The sequence below is a fragment of the Pantherophis guttatus genome, chromosome 6 (genome assembly GCF_059756535.1).
Source record: "Pantherophis guttatus breed Tessera chromosome 6, ASM5975653v1, whole genome shotgun sequence".
Classification (NCBI taxonomy): Eukaryota; Metazoa; Chordata; class Lepidosauria; order Squamata; family Colubridae; genus Pantherophis; species Pantherophis guttatus.
In genome coordinates this window covers 10,121,938-10,147,670 of record NC_142068.1, presented here as the reverse complement: position 1 = coordinate 10,147,670, position 25,733 = coordinate 10,121,938, and the positions used below count along the sequence as shown (strand labels likewise).

General features: G+C 41.7%; 1 protein-coding gene across 2 annotated transcripts in view; it reads left to right on the top strand.

Moving 5' to 3' along the window:
* Nucleotides 1-25,357, top strand: part of SENP5 (SUMO specific peptidase 5) — a 47,566-nt gene extending 22,209 nt beyond the window's left edge. For both annotated transcript variants that reach the window (XM_060682855.2, XM_060682856.2), the window contains exons 5-10: nucleotides 3,273-3,320; nucleotides 4,740-4,817; nucleotides 13,554-13,691; nucleotides 15,036-15,119; nucleotides 24,325-24,375; nucleotides 24,488-25,357. In XM_060682855.2, the coding sequence (XP_060538838.2) occupies nucleotides 3,273-3,320; nucleotides 4,740-4,817; nucleotides 13,554-13,691; nucleotides 15,036-15,119; nucleotides 24,325-24,375; nucleotides 24,488-24,598 (510 nt within the window). In that variant the 3' untranslated portion in view covers nucleotides 24,599-25,357. The remainder of the gene's footprint in view (nucleotides 1-3,272; nucleotides 3,321-4,739; nucleotides 4,818-13,553; nucleotides 13,692-15,035; nucleotides 15,120-24,324; nucleotides 24,376-24,487) is intronic.
* The last annotated feature ends 376 nt before the right edge of the window (nucleotides 25,358-25,733 follow it).

Here is a 25,733-nt window from a genome sequence, read left to right as displayed (position 1 = left end):
CTTGAGCCTGGTGACACTCGAACTGCCAAATTGCAGGCAGCCAGCAGTCAGCAGAAGTAGCCTGCAGTACTACATTCTAACCACTGTGCCATGCAAGTTCTGAGACATAGTTATCATTGTAATGGAGCCTGCCATCACGATTGTAGGTTGTAAAATGACAACTGACTTGTGGGGTGAGGTGGGTTTTGGCAGTTGTTAAGCGAACATGACAGTGAAGCAGATCCATTGTTTGCTCTGCTGCGGTTTTGCAGAAAACCGGAAGGAAGTGCTGGTTTTTGGCAAAACCAGTCAGGTGATCGCAGGACGCTGCCAACGGCTGTAAAGGAGTCAAGCTATTCTCCAAAGCACCTGAGGGCAGGACAAGAAGCAACGGATGGAAACTAATTAAGGAGAGAAGCAACTTAGAACTAAGGAGAAATTTCCTGACAATTAGAACAATTAATCAGTGGAATGACTTGCCTCCAGAAGTTGTGAATGCTCCAACACTGGAAGTTTTTAAGAAGATGTTGGATAACCATTTGTCTGAAGTGGTGTAGGGTTTCCTGCCTGGGCAGGGGGTTGGACTAGAAGACCTCCAAGGTCCCTTCCAACTCTGTTATTTTATTCTATTCTACATATGGCCAGGTTGCCGAGCATCCAAAGTGTAGTGACGTGACTGTGCAGGGGGCACTGTCAGAACTTTGGATCTGGGTCGTAAGTCCCCCTTTCCAGGTAGGTCTTAACTTCGAATGGTTGCTAAATGACAGATCACAAGACAAGGACTACCTATAAGCAAATAATTTCTCTGAACCAGCAAATGTGAAATACAGCGATTTTGTGTTGTGGACACTGGCGACTCCTTTGTGAGGTGGTCTCCCAAAAATGTTTGGAATTCACTATGTTATTTATTTATTTAGTGCATGGCAAATCATGTATGGACTAGCATTACAGGTAGTCCTCAACTTACAACAGTTCATTTAGTGACCATTCAAAGTTACGACGGCAGTGGAAAAAGTGACTTACGACTGTTTTGCACACTTACGACCTTTGTAGCCTCCCCATGGTCATGTGAATCAAAATTCAAATGCTTGGCACCTGACTCATACTTACGACCGTTGCTGTCTCCCAAGGTCATGTGATCTTCTTTTGCAAACTTTTGACAAGCAAAGTCAGTGGGGATGCCAGATTCACTTAACCGTGTTACTAACTTATCAATTGCGGTGATTCACTTAACAATGTGGCAAGAAAGGTCATACAATGAGATGAAACTCACTTAACAAATGTTTCCCTTAACAACAGAAATGTTGGGCTCCATTGGGTCGTAAGTCGAGGACTACCATATATATATATATATATATATATATATATATATATATATGTATATGTATATGTATATGTATATGTATATGTATATGTATATGTATATATATGTGTGTGTCTTTGGTTATTCGGGTTTTCTCCCGCGTAAAATTGGAGGTGTCTTGGCAACGTTTCGACAAAGTCTCATTCGTTATCTTCAGGCTGGTGTTCTCAGAGCACGAAGCCGAGAACACCAGCCTGAAGATGACGAATGAGACTTCGTCGAAACGTTGCCAAGACACCTCCAATTTTACGCGGGAGAAAACCCGAATAACCAAAGACCTACATACAAACACCCGCGAAAACCTCAGAAAATATATATATATATATATATATATATATATATATATATATATATATATATATATATACACACACACACACACACACACACGCACACGCACACGCACACGCACACGCACACACACACATGCATATTCTTTCTAGCCAGGTTTTACCTACGTAAGCTAAGATGTTCTTCAGCCCTAGTTCTGTGAAATCTCATTCACAAGTTTCTGGACTTTTTGTATCTTGCTGAAAAGCAACAACTCTGTGCTGCAATTTGGGAGACTCAAATAGCTATTTCTGCCTTGTAAGGCGTCATCAGTGAGCCACACCCTCTTCTCAAGTATCCTCCCTGTAAAGTGTGGCTCACTGATGACGCCTTACAAGGCAGAAATAGCTATTTGAGTCTCCCAAATTGCAGCACAGAGTTGTTGCTTTTCAGCAAGATACAAAAAACCCAGAAACTTATATATAAACATCTCACCTAGATTAGAAAAACCCAGTAAAATATAAATGTTAAAAAGATCTATGTTCAAATAACGATGTCTAGGCCATCTAACCATTGAAGTGCAGCATTGTTTATATATAAAAAAAATCAACATACTGGACCGATGTATTTCTCGGCTTACAGCCGGTCATGACACGATCTGTGTGATTCCCTGTACAAAACCCACAAGTGGAACTTAAAAACAAATCACCCAGGCACACCAAACAAGAGCAGCTATTCAAGGTAGCCTTTGATTTTAAAATCTTTTTATCTAGAGAGCTTTGAAGGGGATGCATTCATATGCCTCATTTCAATGCAAGTACAGAAAAATATGCAGAGTGGGGCTTTAGGCAAACAATGAACTGCTGAAGACATTCTGGGTTTCTTTTCTATCATTTATGTCTGTAGAAATATTAGATTCAGGTGCTAATATCTTAATACGCTACACAGATACAGGACATCCAAACGTAACATTTTTTTTGACACCCTCTCCATAAACCAGTGATGGCTAACCTTTTTCTCGTCGTGTGCCGAAAGCGCTCGTGTGCGCACGTGACAGCGCGTACGCGTGCCGGCACCCATAATGCAATGCGGGGAGGCCTGCACATGTGCACACGACCCCCCATGCTCTCCCTGCCCCCCCCGCACATGGGCACGGGACCCTCCATTCCCCATTTTGGGTGTAGCAGGCTTCCCCACAGCTCCCTGAGCCCCAAAACAGGCTGTGGGGGTGTGTGTTGCCCCCCATGCTCCCCCAGCCCCCCCACGCATGCGCACGCATCCCCCCCTTGCCCATGCATCTCCCTCATGCGCCCTGCTCCCCCACGCCTCCCGAAAATCAGCTGGATGGCGGGAGGCATGCGTGCACATGTGTGGTGGAGCTGAGCTGGGCGACAGCTCGCATGCCCACAGAGAAGGCTCTGCATTACGGCCCTAAACTATTATGAAGTTACTGTATAAGAGAAAATAAACATTCTTTTAATCAATGTGAGATACTTGTAATTTTCTCTTTTCCTTTGCCTAGACTTGGATTGCGTCTGCTGTGTATATTACATTAAGCATACAGAATTTGTTATATACTTCTTTATGTTCGAGAAAATGACTATGCATTGGACATCATATCCTTCCCTTTTTTAAAATATTTTTTTCTAAACCATTTCAGATTATCAACATGTATGGCGAGCTAATAATGGATGCAGTCCCTGATAAGGTGGGTATCTTTCATTTTGTCTTTTTAGGTAAAATTAGCCAAATAAGATCCAAGAGCGGGAAGGAGAATAAAAAATTATCTTAAACAAACAAAAAAGGAGAATCAGTTTATTTATCAAACAGGATCATTTGTAATCAGTTAAATCATCTGGCAAGTTGGGTGATGGTGGAGACAGTAGAGTAGCTGAAGTGCTGGGTCTAAGCTGCCTATGTTTTATACATGCATTTTATGAATATTATTTGAATATTTATGCACAGGCTCATAAACTGGTTTTAGAATAGAATAGAATAAGAAAGCATAGAATAGAACAGAACAAAACAGAACAGAACAGAATAGAATAGAATAGGAAAGAATAGAGTAGGGTAGGGTAGGGTAGGGTAGAATAGGAAAGAAGAGAAGAGAACTTTATTGGCCAAGTGTGATTGAGCATAAAGGAATGTGTCTTTGGTGTGTAAGCTGTGGATGTACATACAAGACAAGGATAATAGAAATACAGCTGTATTACATGGTAAATATCCTTAGGCATAAGACAGTGCTATGGGAATTAGATGTTCAGCAGAGTGATGGCACGGGGGAAAAAACTCTGTGTCTAGTTGTGGCACGCAATGCCCTATAGTGGCATCCTGAAGGGAAGAGTTGAAACCTTTTATGTCCAGGATTTTTCTGGTGTGCAGTACCCTATAGCGTCTTTTTGAGGGTAGGAGTTGAAACAATTTATGTCCAGGATGCGATGGGTCTCTGTATATTTTCATAGCCCTCTTTTTGACTCGTGCAGTGTACAGGTCCTCAATAAAAGGCAGACTGGTTGCAATTGTTTTTTCTGCAGTCCTGACGATCCATTGTACCTGTCCTGTTTGGTTGCTGTACCAAACCAGATAGATAGATGTCTAAAGATGGGTCCTTTTCCTTCTCTTTGAAAAATGTGGATGACAGCACAAAAAGTCTTTTTTAAAAAAATCTACCCCCGTCTGCCAGCAGAGCTCCAGATTCCTCTTTTATCACTTCACTAAATTTCAGCAAACATGTTTACTGATTATACTGATTATAATGCTGGAAATATTTAAATTGCTGTTTGGTAGCTTGGCCTCACAGATATGTAAATGGTCGGGTGATGATTGAGGAGCCCTGGGTTCAAGTACTCCCTCAGCCATGGAAGAAATTTCTGGAAATTTCTCTGAGAGGGCCTTGCAGCTAGCCAGTCACTGTAGGCCCAAGGTACCTCACAAGGTTGTGGTGGTTGTGAAAAAAAGATGGGAATACTGTATTCACGGCTTCTTCCTTCCTTTGGGGAGAGGCAGGATATAAATCTTTTCCTTCTCTTGTTGCATGCAGTAGCTTTACTGTTGAGGACACCGTTCAGTATTGGAATTGTGAGCTTCGATTGGATCAGTAAATTCACTGATCACTCTGTCTTTATAGGTTCATTTCTTCAACAGCTTTTTCCATAGACAGCTGGTAACCAAAGGATATAATGGGGTGAAACGATGGACTAAAAAGGTATGATCCTATTTCCTCATCTTGACAACCCTTGGCAGGTGAGAAATGTTGAGCATTGGAAAAAATGCACCTGAAATTTATGAATTTTATGTTTATGAACTTTTCCCATTTATAAAAATATTAAACCAAAGCGTATAAATGTAAGGGTACCATTGATGGTATAGCTGATGAGAATATTCTTTGGGGAACAGATCAAGGAAAAGTGTTTTTTGCCTTTTGGCTAAAGTCAAGTGTAGTATCACAAAAATATGATTACTTTAGTCGTTCGTGCAGGCCAAACCTCTTTCAAATCCTTTTGAAGTTAAAATAGCTTTTGTAAGTATTTATTTGGAACCGGTCTTCAGAAATCGAAATGTTCCATTCTGTTCTTTGGAATTAGAAATTAAATTGGATTTTGTTACTTGACTTGTGTAGTAGAACTTAGTTTTGTTTTGTTCACGCTTTGTGTAGAGCATTTTGAGTTCAGCCGCAAATGGCAGTTTCACCTGGCTGGATTTTAATTAAACTGAGAATGTGCATTTTCCTTTTAAAAAAATAAAAATCTGAGATTAAGGGCATCTTATTTTGCTACTTCAGCTCTCAGTTACTCCCCAAGCCATAGTTAATTCTCATTGTATAATTTTTTATGAGCTGGAGTTATGTAGCTCTGTCTAAATGGTCCTGGTTAAGATTTACTAATTGAAAGCTGGTTTCATTTCCAATTTTGTTAACCATCTTGATCTGACCATTTTGGTTTGAACTCACTCAATTTACTCTCTGTCCTTTTTTTAACTGTGATGCCCAGTATTTGTAGTTGGTGCTAATCATCATCATCTTCATCTTAATGACATTGGAGATGGTCTCTGCTCCAGCAGTTCGAACACTAGCACTACTTGGCGGTGGGAGCTCCCATAACTCGCCTCAGCTGCTGCCCACCTGTGGGCATGTTCTGTGCGAGTAGATAAATAGGTACCATTTGGTGGGGAGATAAGCTGGTGCTTTGTGCGGCGGTTAAATCCTGCCAGCAATGGACCTTACCAGTCGTATTGCCCATTTGGGAAGTGGCTTCGCTGGAGGGGGAGGGGGCTTGGATAACGCTATAGAAAAAGGCCCTCATTTTTTTGCTGGTGCAAAATTAGTTCCCCTCTTGTGGGCACTCTGGGAAGAGCACAGTTGTGTACCTTTAGAACAACCAATCAGTGGAACAACTTGCTTTCAGAAGTTGTAAATGCTCCAACACTGGAAGTTTTTAAGAAGAGATTAGACAACCATTTGTCTGAAGTATTGTAGGGTCCAAGCAGAGGGTTGGATTAGAAGACCACCAAGGTCCCTTCCAACTCTGTTATTCTATTCTATGTTCTAACCTAACATTGCTGGTAAACAAGCAGCCAAACTACTGCTCTGAATTAGCATCATGGTCTCCTGGCTAATGTAACAATGCCATACACTGAATGAATGAATGAATGAATGAATGAATGAATGAATGAATGAATGAATGATCGATCACCATCATCCTAGTTTTATTCCCACAAATGCAAGACGTGCTTTTCGGGACAACAAGCATGTGATCAAACACAGTATCTGGGTCTAATTCTCCCTTTGCCAGTTCACCATTGGACCTTTTGCTTTTCTTTTGTTTCTAACCCAAACCATCCTTTTTGTTGCTTTTGGTACCTCTAAAACATTTGTGTATCCTTTTAATCTTAGGCAAACTCACTTGCCATGGGATGTCCATGCTGCATTCCTAACTCTGTAAATACAAATTTTCTTCGCATACACTACAACGTCTTCATCCCTTTTCCTTCTGAAAAGTTATATAACCTTCCAGTGTTGTAGGATTATAATCTCTATTGAGTTTATATAATGTCTTATCACAACAGCTTTGTCTTCTGATTACTTTTCATATTCTGGAATGGTGTAGAAACATCAGAGGTTCAGAGTATCGCCTGCCAGTATTTCTGTTGTAATATTCTACAAAATGCTGAACGCTCACCCTGGTTTTCTTCCTTTGTGTTCTGCTTTGTAGACTAGACTAGACTAGACTAGACTAGACTAGACTAGACTAGACTAGACTAGACTAGAGTAGAGTAGAGTAGAGTAGAGTAGAGTAGAGTAGAGTAGAGTAGAGTTGAATTGAATTGAATTGAATTGAATTGAATTGAATTGAATTGAATTGAATTCTTTAGTGGCCAGGTGTGATTGGACACACAAGGAATTTGTCTTAGGTACATATGCTCTCAGTGTACATAAGGAGAATGAAATACATTCATCAAGAATAAAAAGATATAACACTTAGTGATAGTCAAGGTTACTAATAAGCTATCAAATCGTACTAGGAAACAAATAAAAATATTGAAAGATACAAGCAACATGGTTATAGCAATAAGTGGGAAGAGATAGATACTAGTAAGGAAGAGAAGAATAATACTAATACAATCTTAGTAAATTATTTGACAGTGTTGTGGGAATTAGTTAATTAGTTAATAAGCAGAGTGATGGCATTCAGGAAAAAACTGTCCTTGTGTCTAGTTGTTTTGGTGTGCAGTGCCCTAGAGCGTCTTTTTAAGGGTAGAAGTTGAAACAATTGATGTCCAGGATGTGAGGGGTCTGTAGATATTTTCACAGCTCTCTTTTTGACTCATGCAGTATACAGGCCCTCAATGGAAGGCAGGTTGGTAGCCATTGTTTTTTCTGCAGTTCTAATTATCCGTTGAAGACTGTGTTTGTCTTGTTGGGTTGCCGAGCCAAACCAGACAGTTATGGAGATGCAGATGACAGACTCAATAATTCCTCTGTAGAACTGGATCAGCAGCTCCTTGGGCAGTTTGAGCTTTCTGAGTTGGCGCAGAAAGAACATTCTTTGTTGAGCTTTTTTGATGATGTTTTTGATGTTAGGTGTCCATTTTAAGTCTTGAGACATGATAGAACCTAGAAACATGAAGGACTCTACTGTTGATACTGTGTTGTCTAGTATTGTAAGAGGTGGTAGTATGGGAGGGTTTCTTCTAAAATCAGCATGTTAACTTCTGGGCTGTTTCTATCTTCCATCTTTGATTCTTGTTTTATGCTGTTCTCGTGAGCTGAGAAAGTGCCTGCCAAACCATTTCTTCTCAATCTTCCTGTATATTCACTAATGTCCTTTACGAAGATAGCATAGTCCATTGTTGTAGAAGCTAAACTCTTGGTTTTACCATCTACAGTACAACAGATGTTCATTCCCAGAGTCTTGTTTAGTCTACTTGCTCATTGACCTTCAACGGAACAGATGGATGAAAAAATGTACTTGTCCTCCCAGTTCTCTTTCCTGGCAGTAGATTCTTTAAGATATCTTCTGGTCATTATACATTCCCACATGAATCAAGAGAAAATTAACAATGAATAATATTGTCCCAAAATATTGGCTTTTCAAAAGTCAATAGGACTTTCTTAGTTGTTGTTTTTTTTCTCTTGAAAACCAGAAAAAGAAGCCAGGATGGGAAGCAAAACATTTTCAGGGGAAAAAAGTAAGAAGCTCCCAGGAACAGAACAGAACAGAATATTCTGAATAGAATATTCTGAAGAACTGAGAAAGCTTTTTGGATGAGAAGCGAAACGTCTTCCAAGAAAACCAGGAAGTCCAATTGCTTCTTGAAAAAAGCACCTTTGAGATTCTTAAAAAAGGTAAAGGTTCTCCTCGCACATATGTGCTAGTTGTTCCCGGCTCTAGGGGGCAGTGCTCATCTCCGTTTCAAAGCTGAAGAGCCAGCGCTGTCCGAAGACGTCTCCGTGGTCATGTGGTTGGCATGACTAAACACCAAAGGCGCTCGAAACGCTGTTACCTTCCCACCAAAGGTGGTTCCTATTTTTCTACTTGCATTTTTTTACGTGCTTTCGAACTGGTAGGTTGGCAGAAGCTGGGACAAGTAACAGGAGCTCACCCTGTTACATGGCACTAGGGATTTGAACCACTGAACTGCCGACATTTCGATCGACAAGCTCAGCGTCTTAGCCACTGAGCCACAGCATCACTTAAATTATTATTATTAATTATTTTAATTATTAATTATTATTAAATTATCATTAGATTCTTAAACTTGAGTTAATGTAGAGGTGGAACATTGCGTTCTGATTGAGAAATCCTGTAAATAGTTTCATTTGTTTCAGCAGTTTGATCTGCGACTATTCCATCTATAGTGGGGTTACTTGATCCTTCCTTTTTAGTAAGAACAGTGTGTTTGCCTACGTAACAGTGTTAGTTCTTTAGAGACAAGATTGCAGATGCTGGTGGCAGAAGGTTTCTGGTGTTCTGTTATTTCTGTATCTTTCCCCTCTTGCACATTTTTTTTAAAGTGCCAAGACTTTTGTTCCCTGATAATTGCAAAGAAATGAGAAGTTTGTTTGGAGTTTTCATTGAGTCTTCTGAAGCTGTTAAGCATATGTCCTTTTGACTTTTTTTTTTTTTTTGGAATTCTTTCCTGGTTTTGCCTCCTTTCCAAACTCACAATATGTTCAGGGTGGCGAGCGCCAGCAAATAAACAGGAGCCTGCATTTTGGATTAATTAAAGCTTCATCCATGAATGGAAAAAAAATCGTAACATTTATTTTCAAATATATGTTTTGTTTGCAAATACGTTTCTCCTCTCCATTAAGCTATTACCATCCTCACTTGCCCAGGACATTTTCTATCTCTCTTAGGCACCTACCAGATCTTCACTATACTGGGTTGGGTTGCAGAATTAAAGAGCTACTTCAGCATTTCACAGCGTGAATTGATGGACATTTCTCTCTGTTGAGCACCTTGCATAAAAATGCTAATTTTATCCTTAACACCATCTCATTGTATGCCGTCCGATATTTCTGATTTTGAATAAGTCAATACGGGAGATTTTTTTCCACGGTTTTTTTTTTAGCAAATTAAAAGTTCTCATTTATTTGGCAAATTGCATCAAATAAATGACTGCTGGGAAGGAAAATTGACTCTCATGTGACTGGGTCAAGGATATGCATTCTTTTATTGATTGAGGACAGATTTTCTTTTTTTATCCTTTACCAGGAATTTTACTGGCCAAGGCCATCATGCAAAGTGGGTGAATGAAATGGAATGAAAAATGTGGATGACAGCACAAAAAGTCTTTAAAAAGAAAAAAATCTACCCCCGCCTCTGCCAGCAGAGCTCCAGATTCCTCTTTTATTACTTCACTAAATTTCAGCAAACATTTTTACTGATTATGCTACTAAAAATGCTGGAAATGTTTAAATTGCTGTTTGGTAGCTTGGCCTCACAGATATGTAAACGGTCGGGTGATGATTGAGGAGCCCTGGGTTCAAGTACTCCCTCAGCCATGGAAGAAATTTCTGGAAATTTCTGAGGGGGCCTTGAAGCTAGCCAGTCACTCTAGGCCCAAGGTACCTCACAAGGTTGAGGTGGTGGTGAAAAAACAAAAAACGATGGGAATACTGTATTCACGGCTTTTCCTTCCTTTGGGGAGAGGCAGGATATAAATCTAAAAAACAGCTTTAAAAGTTATCATTGACCCCAGAAGTTGTTTCAACAAGGGTCTCTCGTTGTCCTCTTGTGTGCCTTTCGGGACGAAATGTGTCTAGCTAATTGGAATTCCAAAAAGCATACAGGAAAAAAGAAATATAATGTGTTGTGTGATCTTTATTGGTCCCCTAATGATCTTTTTATCAGGGATCTTCTGAAGAAAGAAACGTTCAGACAGTGGTGTGTGCTCTCTCTGTCATTTCTTTTCCCTGTGACTATTGCTGTTTTTCTTTTTCCAATGTCTCCTGTAAAAAGCCTCCATCTTCAGATGTCCAGGGAGGCCTTCTTAAACGACTCTTATTTCATCAATAGGCATCTGGTTACTGTCATCCAGAATTCAGAAGTCCTCCTTGGTTCAGACCATATCCCTGCCTATGGTTGTTAGGATGGAAAAGAGAAAGATAGTTCAGAGAGGAAAGGTTCTTGGAGCTTGTACTCTGCTAGTATTTTTTTTACCAATAGAAGAGAATATTTGTAGCTCCTGGATGAACTATGGGGTCCTTGTTGCTCCCTGAGCTTGGTGGTTTTCTTACAGACGTTTCATTACCCAACTAGGTAACATCATCAGTGCTGGAAGGGAGCGGGCTTTGCTTTGTCATTTCCTTCCAGCACTGATAATGTTACCTAACTAATGAAACTTCTGCAGAAAAACAATCAAGTTCAGAGAACAGCAAGGTGTTGTGGTCCGCCAGCAGCCTGCAAAACTGGCAGCAGAGTCGGACAGTAAGGAGGCTGGGGAGGACCATGGGCCACTCCTGGAGTCTGGGGAAGGCTCGGACGAGGGCTCTCCATCGGAGGCAGAGAAAGGGCCATCTGGGAGGTACGTGCTGCCTCCGGAGCCTCCAGAGTCGGACCTCAGCGAGGCAGAGGAACAGGGGGAGCCTGTTCCCAGTGTGCGCATGCGCAGAGCGGCCAGAAGGCAAGAACAGCTAAAATAAAAGGGACGACTCGGGAGTAGGGCTGGGAGATGATTGGCCCCTCCCATAAGACTTAAAAGAGGAGCAAAGGCATGTGGGCCATTTGCAGGAAGCAACGTTGTTAATTCTGTTCCAAGTCGGCATCTTTCTTTCATTCTGGACTCCGTGTGGCTTTGCCAATCAGGTCAATTAGCAGAAACTTAGCACCTGTCTGCAGCTCATTGTCATACCTGCAGCTGTAAGGGAGATGGTATATGGTATATTCCGAAATACGTCTTGAAGCTTGCTCTGATCGGTTTCAATTTCTCAGAAGTTGCTTATCTTCCGAGCTCGCCTTCAGTCATCTGTCATTGCAGCATTGCTGGTCTGTTTAAGATTGTCCAGATTGTCCAGCGTTGCTAGAGCCTATGGTGCAGTCTGCATGCAGTTGGTGTTCTTTTAAGAGAGGTCATGTTTGTCATCAAAGCTGCAGCTCGCAAAAGAATTGCTCCTTGCAGTTCAAGGAGCTCTTTTGCCTCTTTTGAGTAGGAAGGGGGGGAAAAGCAGTTCCATGTGGAACTCCTGCCCGGCATGATATCGGTAGCATTCTTTGTATAACCACTGCTGTTTTGAGAAGCAACCTGGGGTTATTAATTTGTTCTGCCAGAAAGTAATTTGGGCCTCAACCCTTCCATTTCCACTGCCTTGGGGGAGCTCGGGTTTGAATGTAGTTTTTTGCATTGGGTGGAGAATGGAATAATTCTCTTTGCCAGATCCTGTAAAGCAGGGGTGAAATGCTCCTGGTTCGGACCGGATCGCCCGATCCAGTAGTGATGGCGGTGGGTGGTTTGGAGAATCGGTAGGAAAAATCCCTGCCCCCCCCCCATGCCCAGCTGAGCCGCATAATCATCAGAGGCTTTTTTTTTTTTTTTTTACTTTTAAAAGCATTTTTTCTACAACCTCTTCTGATGAAAAAATGCTTTTAAAAGTTAAAAAAAAGCCTCTGACGATCGCGCGGCTCAGCTAGGATCCTCAGAGGCTTTTCAAAGCATTTTTTTCTGCAACCTCTTGGCCGAAGAGATGGTAAAAAAAATGCTTTGAAAAGTCTCTGGCGATCCCAGCTGAGTTGCCTGATTGGCAGAGAGGCTTTTCAAAGCATTAGAAAAAATGCTTTGAAAAGTAAAAAAAAAAAAAAAAAAAAAAAAGTTGGCCACGCCCACCCAGTCATGTTACCGCCTGCCACCAAGCCACGCCCACAGAACCAGTAATAACAAATTTTACATTTCACCCCTGCTGTAAAGTTATAGGTAAAACTTGGCTTGAGGATGTAAGGCAGCGGTCCCCATCCTTTCTCGCTTGGCGGCCCCGGGGGAGGGGTAGTTCTCTGCGAGTGGCAGGTGGGCACGAGTGTGCGCAGCTCAATTTGTGTGAGCAGACATGCCTGCCGTTCACGCGATGAGAGCTTTGCGTGTAAAGGCAAGTGGCCGCCACTTGCACGAGGGGCACTTTGCACGTGCTCATGTGCTCGCCCCCCGTTTGTGCGGCCCAGTTTTGAACAGGCCGTGGCCCGGTAGTAGGCCGTGGTCTGGGGACCCCTCGTGTAAGAGTTGCTTTCAACTGGAAGCTGTGCTCCTGGTTTTAACACCCTGGTCCTAAAGTCGTGTACGAGCAAAAAAAAACCTGGCTCCCAGGAACACAGGTTCCACCTTCCTGTCTCTAATAAAATAGATCAGAAATTAGCCAATCTTGGAATCATGGCTACCTAGGATTCTCCAGACCAACTCCTTTACAAATTCCTCATAGCAAATTAAACGAGTATAAGGGAGGAAGAGAGCTTTGTCCAGACGTTTGGGCAATAAGTTTCATTTTTCCTGGTTGTCAGTTGCAATTTAACATCCTCGGAAGCAGGGATGCAGAAATCTTACGACCTGAGAATCGGAAACGGGGACGGGGTCTGTATGGGAAGGGCCAAAATAAGCTTTGCGGATACACCCTTCAAACTTCTGAAATTGTCCCCCAGTAAAAGCTGTGCAGCTCCCTCCGCTTGCCGTGGAAACCTTGAAAAGGTTATGAAGTTGATGGAGATTCTAACCTCTAGTTTGGAAGGCAGTAATTTTTCACCTCGGGTAAAGAGGAAGGAAGCATGGTGTGTTTGTGAGAAATTGGCAGGCAAGTGTATCCTACATTTCCTCTGTCTGTCCTCTTTGTCTTACGGTTGGAATTTCTGGTGGTTTTCTTTATGGTTCTGTGGGAATTAATGATGCATTCAGCATTGTGAGCAGGTGAGACATTGCTCGTTCCTGCTGATGGATGACCTGTACTTTTTTTCTCCTTCAGGTGGACCTCTTCAAAAAGACCCTCTTATTAATTCCTATTCACCTGGAAGTCCACTGGTCCTTAATTACTGTGAATCTCCCTAACCGAATTATTTCATTTTATGACTCTCAAGGCATTCATTTTAAATTCTGCGTAGAGGTAAGAGGAACAGCTGCTCTTCTAATAAAACGTGTCCCATCTTTTCATATCCCAAGGACCTTGGTCGTCCCTTTGATAGAGCTGTCATGAGTGTAGCACGGTCATTCTGATTTACAAAACTGGGACTCGCCCGCTCCACTCGTGCTGGCAGAGGAGGCATGCTGTGGGTCCCGCCAGCACGAGTATTCTAGATGGTGGGGTCCTGGAGGAGGGGCTTCTCTGCTGTGGCTCCTCCCCTGTGGAACATCTTGCCTCCCCCCCATGTGAAGTTAGCCCCAACCCCCTTTCTTTTCATAAGGGCCTAAAGCAGGGATGGGCAGATGTGGCCCTTTTACAACCTGTGGACTTCAACAGGTTGTTAAAGGGTCACATTTGCCCACCCCTGGCCTAAAGAATGGCTGTCCCAGTTGGCTTCGGGCCCCAATGGGGGATCAGCACAATGGAGGTAGTTGATCGAGTAATAACAGACCCCCCTGCCCCCTACTCTGCCGCCCTCCCCCATATGTCTCTGGTTTTAAGGTTTGATTTTAACATTTTACGTTTTAACTAAGATGTAACTTGTAAGCCATCCAGAGTTACCCTATGGCAGTGATGTCAAACGCATGTCATCACGGCGGCGTCACATGATGTATCGCGACTTTTTTCCCCTTCACTAAACCAGGCGTGGCCGTGGCCAGCGCATGATGCATCCGGCCCATGGGCCGGGAGTTTGACAGTCCTGCCCAATGATAAGATGGACGGCCTATAAATTTTATAAATAAATAAATAAATATATTGTTAATTCTGACTGGGTCGTACCTCTTCTCACTTTTTTCTGAGTTCTTAATATCCTTTTTTTTTTAAAACCAATCTAGCGTTCTCCAAATTCACTGCGACGGGAAGTCTCAGTGCTCCCAACCCTTTTTGCCCAAGGTCAACATGTACTTAAGAATTCTGGGAGTTGTAGTCCAACAAATCTACCATAGTAACAACCCAGCAAAGGTTCCTGCCCCTTCTTAAAGCCGTCTTAAATAACTTTAGCAATTCGTGTCTGTTATTGATCCTCTTCCTTTCGGTAAAACTCTGCAGGCTACACAGACAGATTTGTTGCAGAGATAAAATGAATTAAAACCCCGCGAGGTTAATTACACGGAAAGCTAATGATTCCTGCAAGATTTACCCAGGATGTTTTTTAAATCATGGCCATTAAGGGAGCTTTCTGTTCCAAGCCAAACGCTTTTCATTGTATCCCACTGACTCTCAGAGGGCACGATGTGTGGGGAAGTGCTTGTTTAAGAAACTTACAACCGATCCAAACAGGCTCTTGATTCATATTCCTCCTCCTATTTTTTCCCTCCCTAAAAGAACATACGGAAATACTTGCTGACAGAAGCTAAAGAAAAGAATCGGCCCGATTTCCTTCAGGATTGGCAGACGGCTGTTACAAAGGTAAGTTGCTAGTCATGGAGGTGAGGTAATTTTTGGGGTAGTACCTGGTGGAAGGTGTGACTTTGTGATAGCTCACAAACCCACATTTAATCATCATCATCATCATTATAACAACAACAACTACAAGGCTATGGAAGAAACATGTAACCGTGATACCCATTGTCATCGGGGCACTTGGTACCATGTCCAAGAATTTTACAAAACACATCAAGAAATTGCAGCTTCCTGCAATAACACCAGCGGAACTGCAAAAAAACCTGTGCTACTCGGAACATCGTATATTTTAAGAAGATACTTGGTTGATACCTAGGATGCTGGCAGCAACCCATATCAACCATCAGCACCAGTCAATGGTATTTATGACACATTTTTAAATGTTCAGTTGACTGAGTTTCATGTTTAATGAATAAAAGAAATAATAATAATAATAATAATAATAATAATAATAATAATAATAATAATATAAAAAAATAAAAATACCCTTTATTGTCATTGTACATCATGTATACAACAAAATTTACACTCAGCAAAGTGTTTTTCCGGTGAGACAACCTGGTCTACCTAATTATGGGACGGAACATACTGCTTCCGGTTTAGCCTTTCAGCCCCAGTCCAGGAGTCTTCGCAGGCAGTTGCTTTTGCAACAAACTATTTTTGTGTTGAATATTTATATTTATATATGTATATGTGTGTGTGTGTGTGTTTGTGTGTGTGTAATGTTTAATATATATTTTATATATTTATTTCTTTGTCGGTAAAAAAATATATATATATATAAATTCAATACTCAGAAAAGAGCCATCTAAAGCAGGGCTGTCAAATTCGTGGCCCGCGGGCCGTATGTGTCACACACTGGCCACACCCATGCCAGTTTAGCAAAGGGGGGGAAAATTGCAATACGTCATGTGACGCCACCGTGATTACATTCGTTTGACACCCCTGATCTAAAGTCAAAGACAAAATACAGAAGGGAGATTCTACCAAAGGAGCAATTAATAAGAAACATATTGATCCCGATCAAACATATGAATATATAAGAAACCTAGACCCATTCGAATGATCAATCAACAAGGGAACCAATCAACTGCTCAGAATTTAAACATAGCTCCAAACGAACAACCAATCAAACAACCAACTGACCACACTGGCACACAAGACATAAACTAGAGAGGAATAGGGCAAGAAGATTCTACTGATGATGTTATCTAGTCTGGTACCGAGACATTCAGAAACTAAACTGAAACCAGGTTGGAGAGCAAACCTACTGCCCAAAGGTTTGACTTGGTCTAAAATGAAAGCTTTGTATGGAAGAGCTGCATTTAACAATAGCGGGGTAGAGTCAGAGAGAGGGCAGGGTAAAAATGTAAGCTTGGGGGGGAGGGGCAAGATGTTAAGATTTCCCCTCCCCCACTACCTTGGAACTATTTTTTACAGCGTTGGGTCTTCTTTAAGACATACTACAGGTAGTCTTCGACTTACAACCACCATTGAGTTACGACCGTTGTCAAGTGAATTTTGCCTGCTTTTACATGCCACAGCTGTTGGAGTGAATCGCTGCAGTGGTTAAGTTAGTAACAAGGTTATTAAGTGAATCTGGCTTCCCCCTTGAAGTCGGCACAAGGTGATCACATGACCCCGGGCCATTGCAACCGTCATAAATATGAGTCAGTTGCCAAGAGTCCGAATTTTGATCACGATGCTGCAGCGGTCGTAACTGTGAAAAACGGTCCTGAGTCACTTTTTTCAGTGCTGTTGTAACTTCAAACGGTCACTAAATAGGCTGTTGTAAGTCAAGGACGACCTGTACTATAATTTTCATAAGTTCCTGGGGTCAGAATGGTGGAGAACCACCGAGTTTTAATTAGAGAAGAACTTCAGTACCTGAAAAGAAAAAAAATTGGTGGCTACGTTTTTGAGGCTTTTTGGGGGGCATTTTTTTGGGAAAAAACGGGCTCAAAAATGGGCCAAAAAAGCCTCCAAAACAGGCAGAAAAAAGCCTAGAAAACGGGTCAAAAAAAAAAAAGGCTGGAAAAGGCCCGAAAATGGGGCCCGCAGAGGGCAAAAACCTTTTTTTGTTGATTTCCTCTTCTAAATTTAGGTGTGTCCTATAGTCAGGTGCGTTATATAGTCCAAAAAATATGGTACTTAATTTTGTGAGTGCCAGGCTCGAGAGAGGCTGCTCTGATCCGGGCAACTTTCAGATGTCTGAATTTCAAGCCCCAGAATTTCCACCCAGATGTTCATCACCAGGCGGTACAGAAAGCTTCCCCCTCCCTCCAACTACATATCATTTTAAAAGTGGAGCTCTGTTTATAATGTCAGACAGAAAAATGAAAATTAGAGCGTTTCAGTAGCTGAGGCAGCTTTCCGCTGCCAAAAACATAACCATCGTGGAATCGGAGCGTAACCAGCATACCAGATCTTCTCTTTAGAAAAAAATTCTTGTCTGCCTGCCTAAGTACAGCTTAGCTGCTGCTTTAACCATAGCGTCGTTACGCCAATTCCCTATAATTATAAAGATGGATTGAATAAAAATCAGATTACGTAGCTTGTTCAGGATATCTCTTGAGTTTGTGGCTTGGTTAAGTTTATGTCTGTTGCTTGAGAAGGAGCAGCAGACAGCTACTTTGCCTGGTTGGGTGTCCCTCCCTATATGTTGGAAGCAAAAGTCAGAATTTCCAGCCAGATAGAAGAGTCCCACCTCCCCATTTATTGCGGGGGGGGGGGGTACCTGGTTGGGAAAGGTTTCTGCATAGTATGACTCAGAGGTACGTACAGTGGTGGATTTCCAATATTCTTACCACTGGTTTGCCACGCATGCGCACACTTTGTGGGTTCACCTGCGATCTCTGCTACCGGTTTGCACGAACCGGCTGAATACTACCTCTGGATACAGGGATAGTTGGAGGGATAGTTTGAAAGGTGGGAGATGTGGCTTTTTCCTGTAGGATATCAAGCTGCCTGATTGGTCGAGTACAATAGCCGTTGACAATCAAAGATAGCCCTGGTGGAATACAATTTACGGCCTCAATTTACGGCCACAATGGAGTCCAAAATTTCTGCTGGTAAGTGAGACATTTGTTAAGTGAGTTTTGCAACCTTTCTTGCCATAGTTGCTAAGTGAACCTCTGCAGTAGTTAAGTGAGGAACACGGTTGTTAAGTGAATCTGGCTTCCCCGTTGACTTTGCCGGTCAGATGATCGCAAAAAGGGGATTGTGCACGCGCTCAGGACACTGCAGCTCTCATAAATATGAACCAGTTGCCGAGGGCTTGAACTTTTGAGCACGTGAACACGGGGATACTGCAACAGTCGTGAGCGTGAAAAACGGTGATAAGTCACTTTTTTTTCAGTGCCGTTGTAACTTCAAACGGTCATTAAACGAAGAGTTGCAATTCGAGGACTGCTTGTGAAAGGCAAAGAATCGGGATGAAATGAAAGCAAGGGGATTTGTGACTTGCGTAGCTACATCCCGTAATAGCTTTGGAGATAATAAAACAGGTCTTTGAACATTATCCGGTTTCTCAGTGAGAGGCCTTGGAGCTTTCTGGCTGTCTTAAGAATGATTTTTCCAGTTGTGCCCTGCCCTCATCCTAATAAATGACCTAGTCCTTTTGTGAGTGGGGGGGAAAGGATATTGTGAGTTCTAGGATGTGTCTTGACCTCAGGAATATCGGATGGTATTGATGTTGGAAGAAGTCAGCATAGACTGGATGGGCTGATGAAACTGAATAGTGCAAGGAGATCAAATCGGTCAATCCTGAAGGAAATCACCTCTGACTCTTCTTTGGAAGGCCAGATCCTGAAGCTGAAGCTCAAATCCTTTGGCCAACCAAATGAGAAGGGGCGGGGGGGACTCATTGGAAAAGACCCTGATGTTGAGGAAGATGAAAGGCAAAAGGAAACAGGGATGGCAAAAGGGTGCTATGGTTAGATAGCGCCATCGATGCAATGAACGTGAATTTGGATAAACCCCCGGAGACAGTGGAGGGACGGGGCCCTGAAGTGCTGTGGTCCATGGAGTTGCAAAGAGTCAGACACTACCTAACAACTGAACACCAACAGATACACACTTTGAATTCAAAAAGGAATGGGGGTGCTGAAGAAGAAATCACCAATCTTTAGTTTCATCATTACAAAAATGCTTATGAACCCATAAACAAACACATTCACAAAAGTACAGAAAATAATAATAGGTGAGAAGCTAGTGCCCAGCTGTTCATGGAGAACTCTCCCTATCAGCTGGAGATCATAGAAAGGATCCAGGAGATGTGGAGTTCACACAATAGGGAATCTTTTCTGAATGTGTGGTATCCACCACAGTGATCCGTGTTTGGAGAATACAGGTAGTCCTCGACTTACAACAGTTCATTTAGATAGATAGAATTCTTTATTGGCAAAGTGTGATTGGACACACAAGGAATTTGTCTTGGTGCATACACTCTCAGTGTACGTAAAAGAAAAGATACATTCGTCACGAATCATAAGGTATAACAATAATAGTCATAGGGTACAGATAAGCAATCAAATCATACTAGGAAACAATCAATATAAATCACAAGGATACAAGCAACAAAGTTACAGTCATGCAATTGTAAGTAGGAGGAGATGGGTGATAGGAACGAGAAGATGAGAAGATTAATAGTAGTGCAGACTTAGTAAATAGTTTGACAGTGTTGAGGGAATTATTTCTTTAACAGAGTGATGGAGTTTGGAAAAAAAAACTGTCCTTGTGTCTAGTAGTTCTGGTGTGCAGTGCTCTATAGCGTCGTTTTGAGGATAGGAGTTGAAACAGTTTATGTCCAGGATGTGAGGGGTGTGTAAATATTTTCACAGCCCTCTTTTTGACTCGTGCAGTATACAGGTCCTCAGTGGAAGGCAGGTTGGTAGCCATTGTTTTTTCTGCAGTTCTAATTATCCTCTGAAGTCTCTGTCTGTCTTGTTGGGTTGCAGAACCAAACCAGACAGTTATGGAGGTGCAGATGACAGACTCAACAATTCCTCTGTAGACTGTTTAGTGATTATTTGAAGTTACCAGCGGTGCTGGAAAAAAGGGACCTATGACCATGGTTCACACAACATTGCAAGCATCCCCATAGTCACGTGATCAAAATTCAGATGTTTGACAACTGGTTCACATTGTCCCGGGGACATCTTTTGTGACCTCCTCGCCAGCAAAGTCCATGAGGAAACCAGACTCACTTAACAACCGTGTTACTAAATTAACAATTGCAGTGATTCACTTGTGACAAGAAAGGCCGTAAGATGGGGCAAAATTCACTTAACAAATGTTTCACTTATCAACAGAGATTTTGGGCTCAATTGTGACCGTAAGTCAAGGACCACCTGTACCTCCCTCTCTAGGAGCCCTAGAGAACATTCAGGAGTTCCGATTGGCCCCAAAAAGCTTGAGTACCCTAACTTTAAACTTAGAATAATTTTATTGTCACTTTAAATGTACATAATCGACATACATTAAAATGAAATTTCATTGCATACAGTTCTCAAAGGGTCACTACCTCCAATATACACTATATAAAAATAAACAAACAAATAAATAAGCATATACCTACATATATTATTATATGACACAGAGAAACAAGACGCACTAGTTCAGAAGTATACATGTACATGGCGAGAAAAATGAAACTTGCGAGTTTACCAGACGGATGGCATAGGGAACAAAGCTGTTACAGAAAGATAAAGACAATCATGTCTTAGGGAAAATAAAAATAGATCAATCAATGGGAAAGGGCCAAACTAAATCATCATTATTTTCTTAACAACATATAAACATTGCCTCCAGCAGACATTAGGATCCTGGGACATCCTAATATAGAACTTAATTAGGATGTTACTCATTACTCAGGAAACAGGTTTTTGAAGTTAAGGGTCGGCTCACTTTTTCCACAGACATTGCCATTTATTGAATTCCCCGTAAAAGCCCTCTAAATTACTGCTCTCACTCTGATTGATGACAGTTCATCGAATGGTGTCCTGTGAAGCAAATCTCTTAACACATCTAGTTATCTCCCTCTTCCTCCCAGTTAGTTACAAACACTAATTTGTACCCTCGACTATCATTAAGTGTTGTACCTTATGATTCTTGACGAACGTATCTTTTCTTTTATGTACACTGAGAACATATGCACCAAAGATAAATTCCTTGTGTCTCCAATCACACTTGGCCAATAAAAAAGTCTGTTCTGTTCTGTTCTGTTCTGTTCTGTTCTGTTCTGTTCTATTCTATTCTCTACTCTACTCTACTCTACTCTACTCTACTCTATTCTATTCTATTCTATTCTATTCTATTCTATTCTATTCTATTCTAGTGCATTGTGAAGGTGTGTTCATAGGGGCTAGTAAGTCTTTAATACTCAAATGGACAACCTTGCTTTAAAATGCCTTAATGATGACCAAATATGCTATGCTGTAAAAAAAAATCTGTGTTCTGTGGAGAGAAGGCTAGGAGTAACTCTGAACTAGTGTGTTTGGCCATGTGTGTGCATGCTCAGAATAAATGGAGCCTGTGTAAAGGAGATAGCAGAGTTCAAATATTTACTTGAAATAATTGGGAAGAAGCTGCCCCATCTTGGTTATTAAAAATTTTGGCATGTGCCTGGGAGGTGGAATTTATTTTCCATTACAAAATAACATGTGTGTTTACTTATGTGGCCAGATCCACATAAGAATCTACCGTATTTTTTTTTTAACATCGAGACCCTGCCGACCTTGGGATTGACCCCAAGCCGCCAACCACAAGTATTACCCCTAAAAGAAAAACAGGCATTGCAATCTCTTTTTTAAAAACACAGTGGCGCTTTCTTACTCTCATTTGCACAATTCCAAGTGAGAGTGCAGGTAGTCCTCGCTTAACGACCATTTGTTCCGCAACCGTTCAAAATGACAACACTGCTGAACGAAGACACTCATAATCTGTGCCTGAATTTATGGCTGTTTCAGTGCCTCCCACAGTCACATGAATGTGGTCTGGGCGCAAGCACCCCATAATTGTGCAATCACTATGTGTAATCTACCAGGGGTCTCCAACCTTGGCAACTTTAAGACTTGTGGACTTCAACTCTCAGGGTTCCTCAGCCAGCTTTGCTGGCTGAGGAACCCTGGGAGTTGAAGTCCACAAGTCTTAAAGTTGCCAAGGTTGGAGACCCCTGGTCTATCCTGCTGGCTTCCCCAGAAAATCAATGGGGAAGCCTGCAGGGAAGATCACAAGCTGCTGCCACCTGCCCAGATGACCCTTTGGTTCCTGAGGACTGATTGAAAAAGATTTGTCACAAAATCCAAGCAGGAAATCCTGCCTGGATTTCGGGAGGGATCTTTTCACCCAACCTCCTTGAGAGTAAAAAAATGTTTGGTGGCGAGTTTCCATCCTGCAAAATCCTTCAGGCAACGCTTTTTCTCTCAAAAGAGGCTAAACGGCAAAGTCCCTTCATGAGGTTCTGGGTGGGGAATTCTGGGAGTTGAAGTCCACCCCTCTTAAAATTGCCAAGTTAGAAAAAACACTAGCGAACTCATTCTTAGATGTGTCAGCTTTCTTCTCGATCCTAAAATTGTAGAACTTCACAACTATATTTGGACTCGGAAACGCCAGCCAGTGCTGATACTGACAGGATTCTGGGAATTTTTCTGGGAAGGCAGCTTTAAAAATGTGGGCAGCGCCTTTATATTTCTGGAGGGAAAGTTTTCCAAGGTGTCGGAAAGGGAGAGAGTGGGTTGCCATATGCCTTCTTGGCTCATGTCAACAGGAGGAAATAGAACGGAGCAGTGGGCAAATTTGGAGCAGCTGTTCCAGCGGCTTCCTCATTAGGATGCCCTGGGAAATTTAGACAAGTAAACTTGTCATATGTACTCTTAACTTATTTCTATGCTGGCCATTAACAGTAAAAGTCATGAGCTTGTACATTTACAAGCTTCAGCTTGGAGCTTCAGCCCCAACTCTCCGATGTGCAGCCTTCGGGCTTTGCTAATCTGCAGCGGAATACTGTGCACCTGTATGGATAAACAGCTCACGTACAGGACTTATTGATGTTCAACTCAACCATACGATGAGGCTAATTACTGGGTGCATAAAATCTACACCTAGTTACTGGTTACCAGTTCTTAGTCACATACTCCCCCTGCACTTACGACGACAAGAAGCTCTCATTCGGGAGTATAGTAAGATCCTGTTAAATTCCTCTCTACCCATACATGGATACATTCCTGATCTCTTAAGATGCCGATTAAAGTCAAGAAATCCACCAATCTTGACAGCGCGTAAGTTGATGGCCGATCATCAGAACACCACACAAAAGTGGATGGAGGCGTGGAATAGCTGTTCCCTCCAAGATGTCTCCGAGCATATCAGTCCTAGTAGTATACCTCCAGGATTTAGCCTACCCCGACACATATGGGTGACATATAAAAGAATTAGAACAACTCATGGGGTGTGTGCTGACTCCCTGTATAAATGGGGAAAGACACCTTCAGTACAATGTGATTGCGGGGCCCCTCGACAGACTATCCAGCACATAGTGAGGGAATGCCCTAACAGAAGGTATCCAGGAGATTCTAGGGACTTCCTCTGCGTAACAACGGCAGCTTCTGACTGGATCTCCAAACTCGACATTAAACTTTGAAATGTTATTTCTGTTTTCCCTTTAGGTTTTCTTACTGCTTTTTTATTGTTTTAATTGTTTTTAACTTGTAAAAATGAAGTGTTTTAATACTGTGTGTGACCAACCATACGCTAAATAAATAAATTGTACATTTAGAGCTTTGACCCTCCCTCTTTAAAGAACTGGGCCAATCAGAATGTTTCCTGATGACCTCCCTAGCTCAGCAGGGGACTAGGTGTCCAATCCGGGGTCTCCAAACTTGGCAACTTTAACACTTGTGGACTTCAACTCCCAGAATTCCCCAGCCAGGAAGATTCTAGCCAGCAAGACTTCTCAGTGATCTGCAGGCTGTGGAGGAGATAATCTTTTTATTATCTGCTACCTGGTCCTCTAATTTTAAACGGGTGACACAGATTGGATCTTTCCGAAAGCAAAACGATTGGCACAGTGTTGAGATACACACCATAATTAGAGATTGGTTGCAAATTGTTGGTGATCTGGAAACGAGCAACTGCAGAATGCAAATCGGTTACTTGGAACCCAGTGTGCATATTTGTGTTAAACTCTTGTTTTGTTTATGTGGTTTTCCAGTGCATTCCACAACAGAAAAATGACAGTGACTGTGGAGTTTTTGTACTCCAGGTAAGGCAGTAGCTTTTCAAAAATATCGGGTTTTCCTTTTTTTCAGAATCTGCGGGAACATTGCTTCTCGTCTCTGTTTCTAAGATGTGTTCCTTCTTGGTTTTTCCCACAGTACTGCAAGTGCCTCGCCTTAGACCAGTCTTTTCAATTCTCTCAAGAGGACATGCCCAGAGTGCGAAAAAGGATTTACAAGGAACTCTGTGAATGCCGACTAATAGACTAATAGAAAAAGAAAAACAGCCCTTGGTATTTTCTGAAGAGTCTCAGCTGGTATTTGTGTACTTGAATTTTCTGAGAAGAAAGAAACTTCCATGAATTTCAAACAAATCTTGGTGGAGTGGTTATAGCCAACAGAATTACCTCAAGCATTTTTTTTTTTCTTTCAGTCTGTACCTTTACCCGGTGAACCTGCCGCAAAATATTCCCAGTGTCATGGGTTTTTTTTTTTCTAATGTTCTTTCCTGTATTTAATATTTATTATCTAACGCATGTGCATAGGCAAAGCATGCGACTAAAAGCAAAGAGAAGTATAAAACTGTAGAATTGGTGCACCTTTGAAATGTAGCTAGAAGTGACAAGAATAATACAGGTTAAACGTTTTTGTCTGAAAACATGAAACGTGCATGATCCATTTTTTCTGATGCAATAATCTTTGAATGTACAAAAAAAGAAAGAAAGAAAAGAGAAGAAAATCCCAATTCCATGAAAAGAATATCCAGAATCCTTTTCTTTTCTTTTTTTTAAAAAAAAATTATGTTTTCTCCTTCCTAATCCCTTCCCCGTTAAATTGGGAAGAAAGATAGTTGGAAACTGGACTCTGTATGTAGTTTGTGAAAATCCATTTTAATCGGTCATTTCATTTTTATTTGTATTTTTTTTAATTTGCCAAGTGGTACTAGATCACAGTCTTCAGACCATTCGGAAGGAATTCTTTGTACCACAGACTCCTTTAGCGCAAATAAAATATGGAGATGCTCGTTCAGTTGGATTTGGCAGTCTTGCTTGTAGATTTACCGAGGAAATGTTGACATTTCATCTTGTTTTTAAGCAACATCTGGGTCATGGTGTCTCAACTTTGCAGCTTTAAGATGTGTGGACTTCAACTCCCAGAATTTCTGAGCCAGCTGAATTGCCATATATCTTAAAATTGCCAGGGTTGAGAAATACTCAACTGGGTACATCAAGCCACTCAACTATCTCTTGTTCCTTTACCCTATCCTACCTTGTCCTACCCTACCCTCTCCTACTGTATCCTACCCTACCCTACCCTGTCCTACTCTACCCTACCCTTTCCTACTTTATCCTACTCTTTACTCTACTCTACTCTACTTTACCCTACCTTACACTACTATACCCTA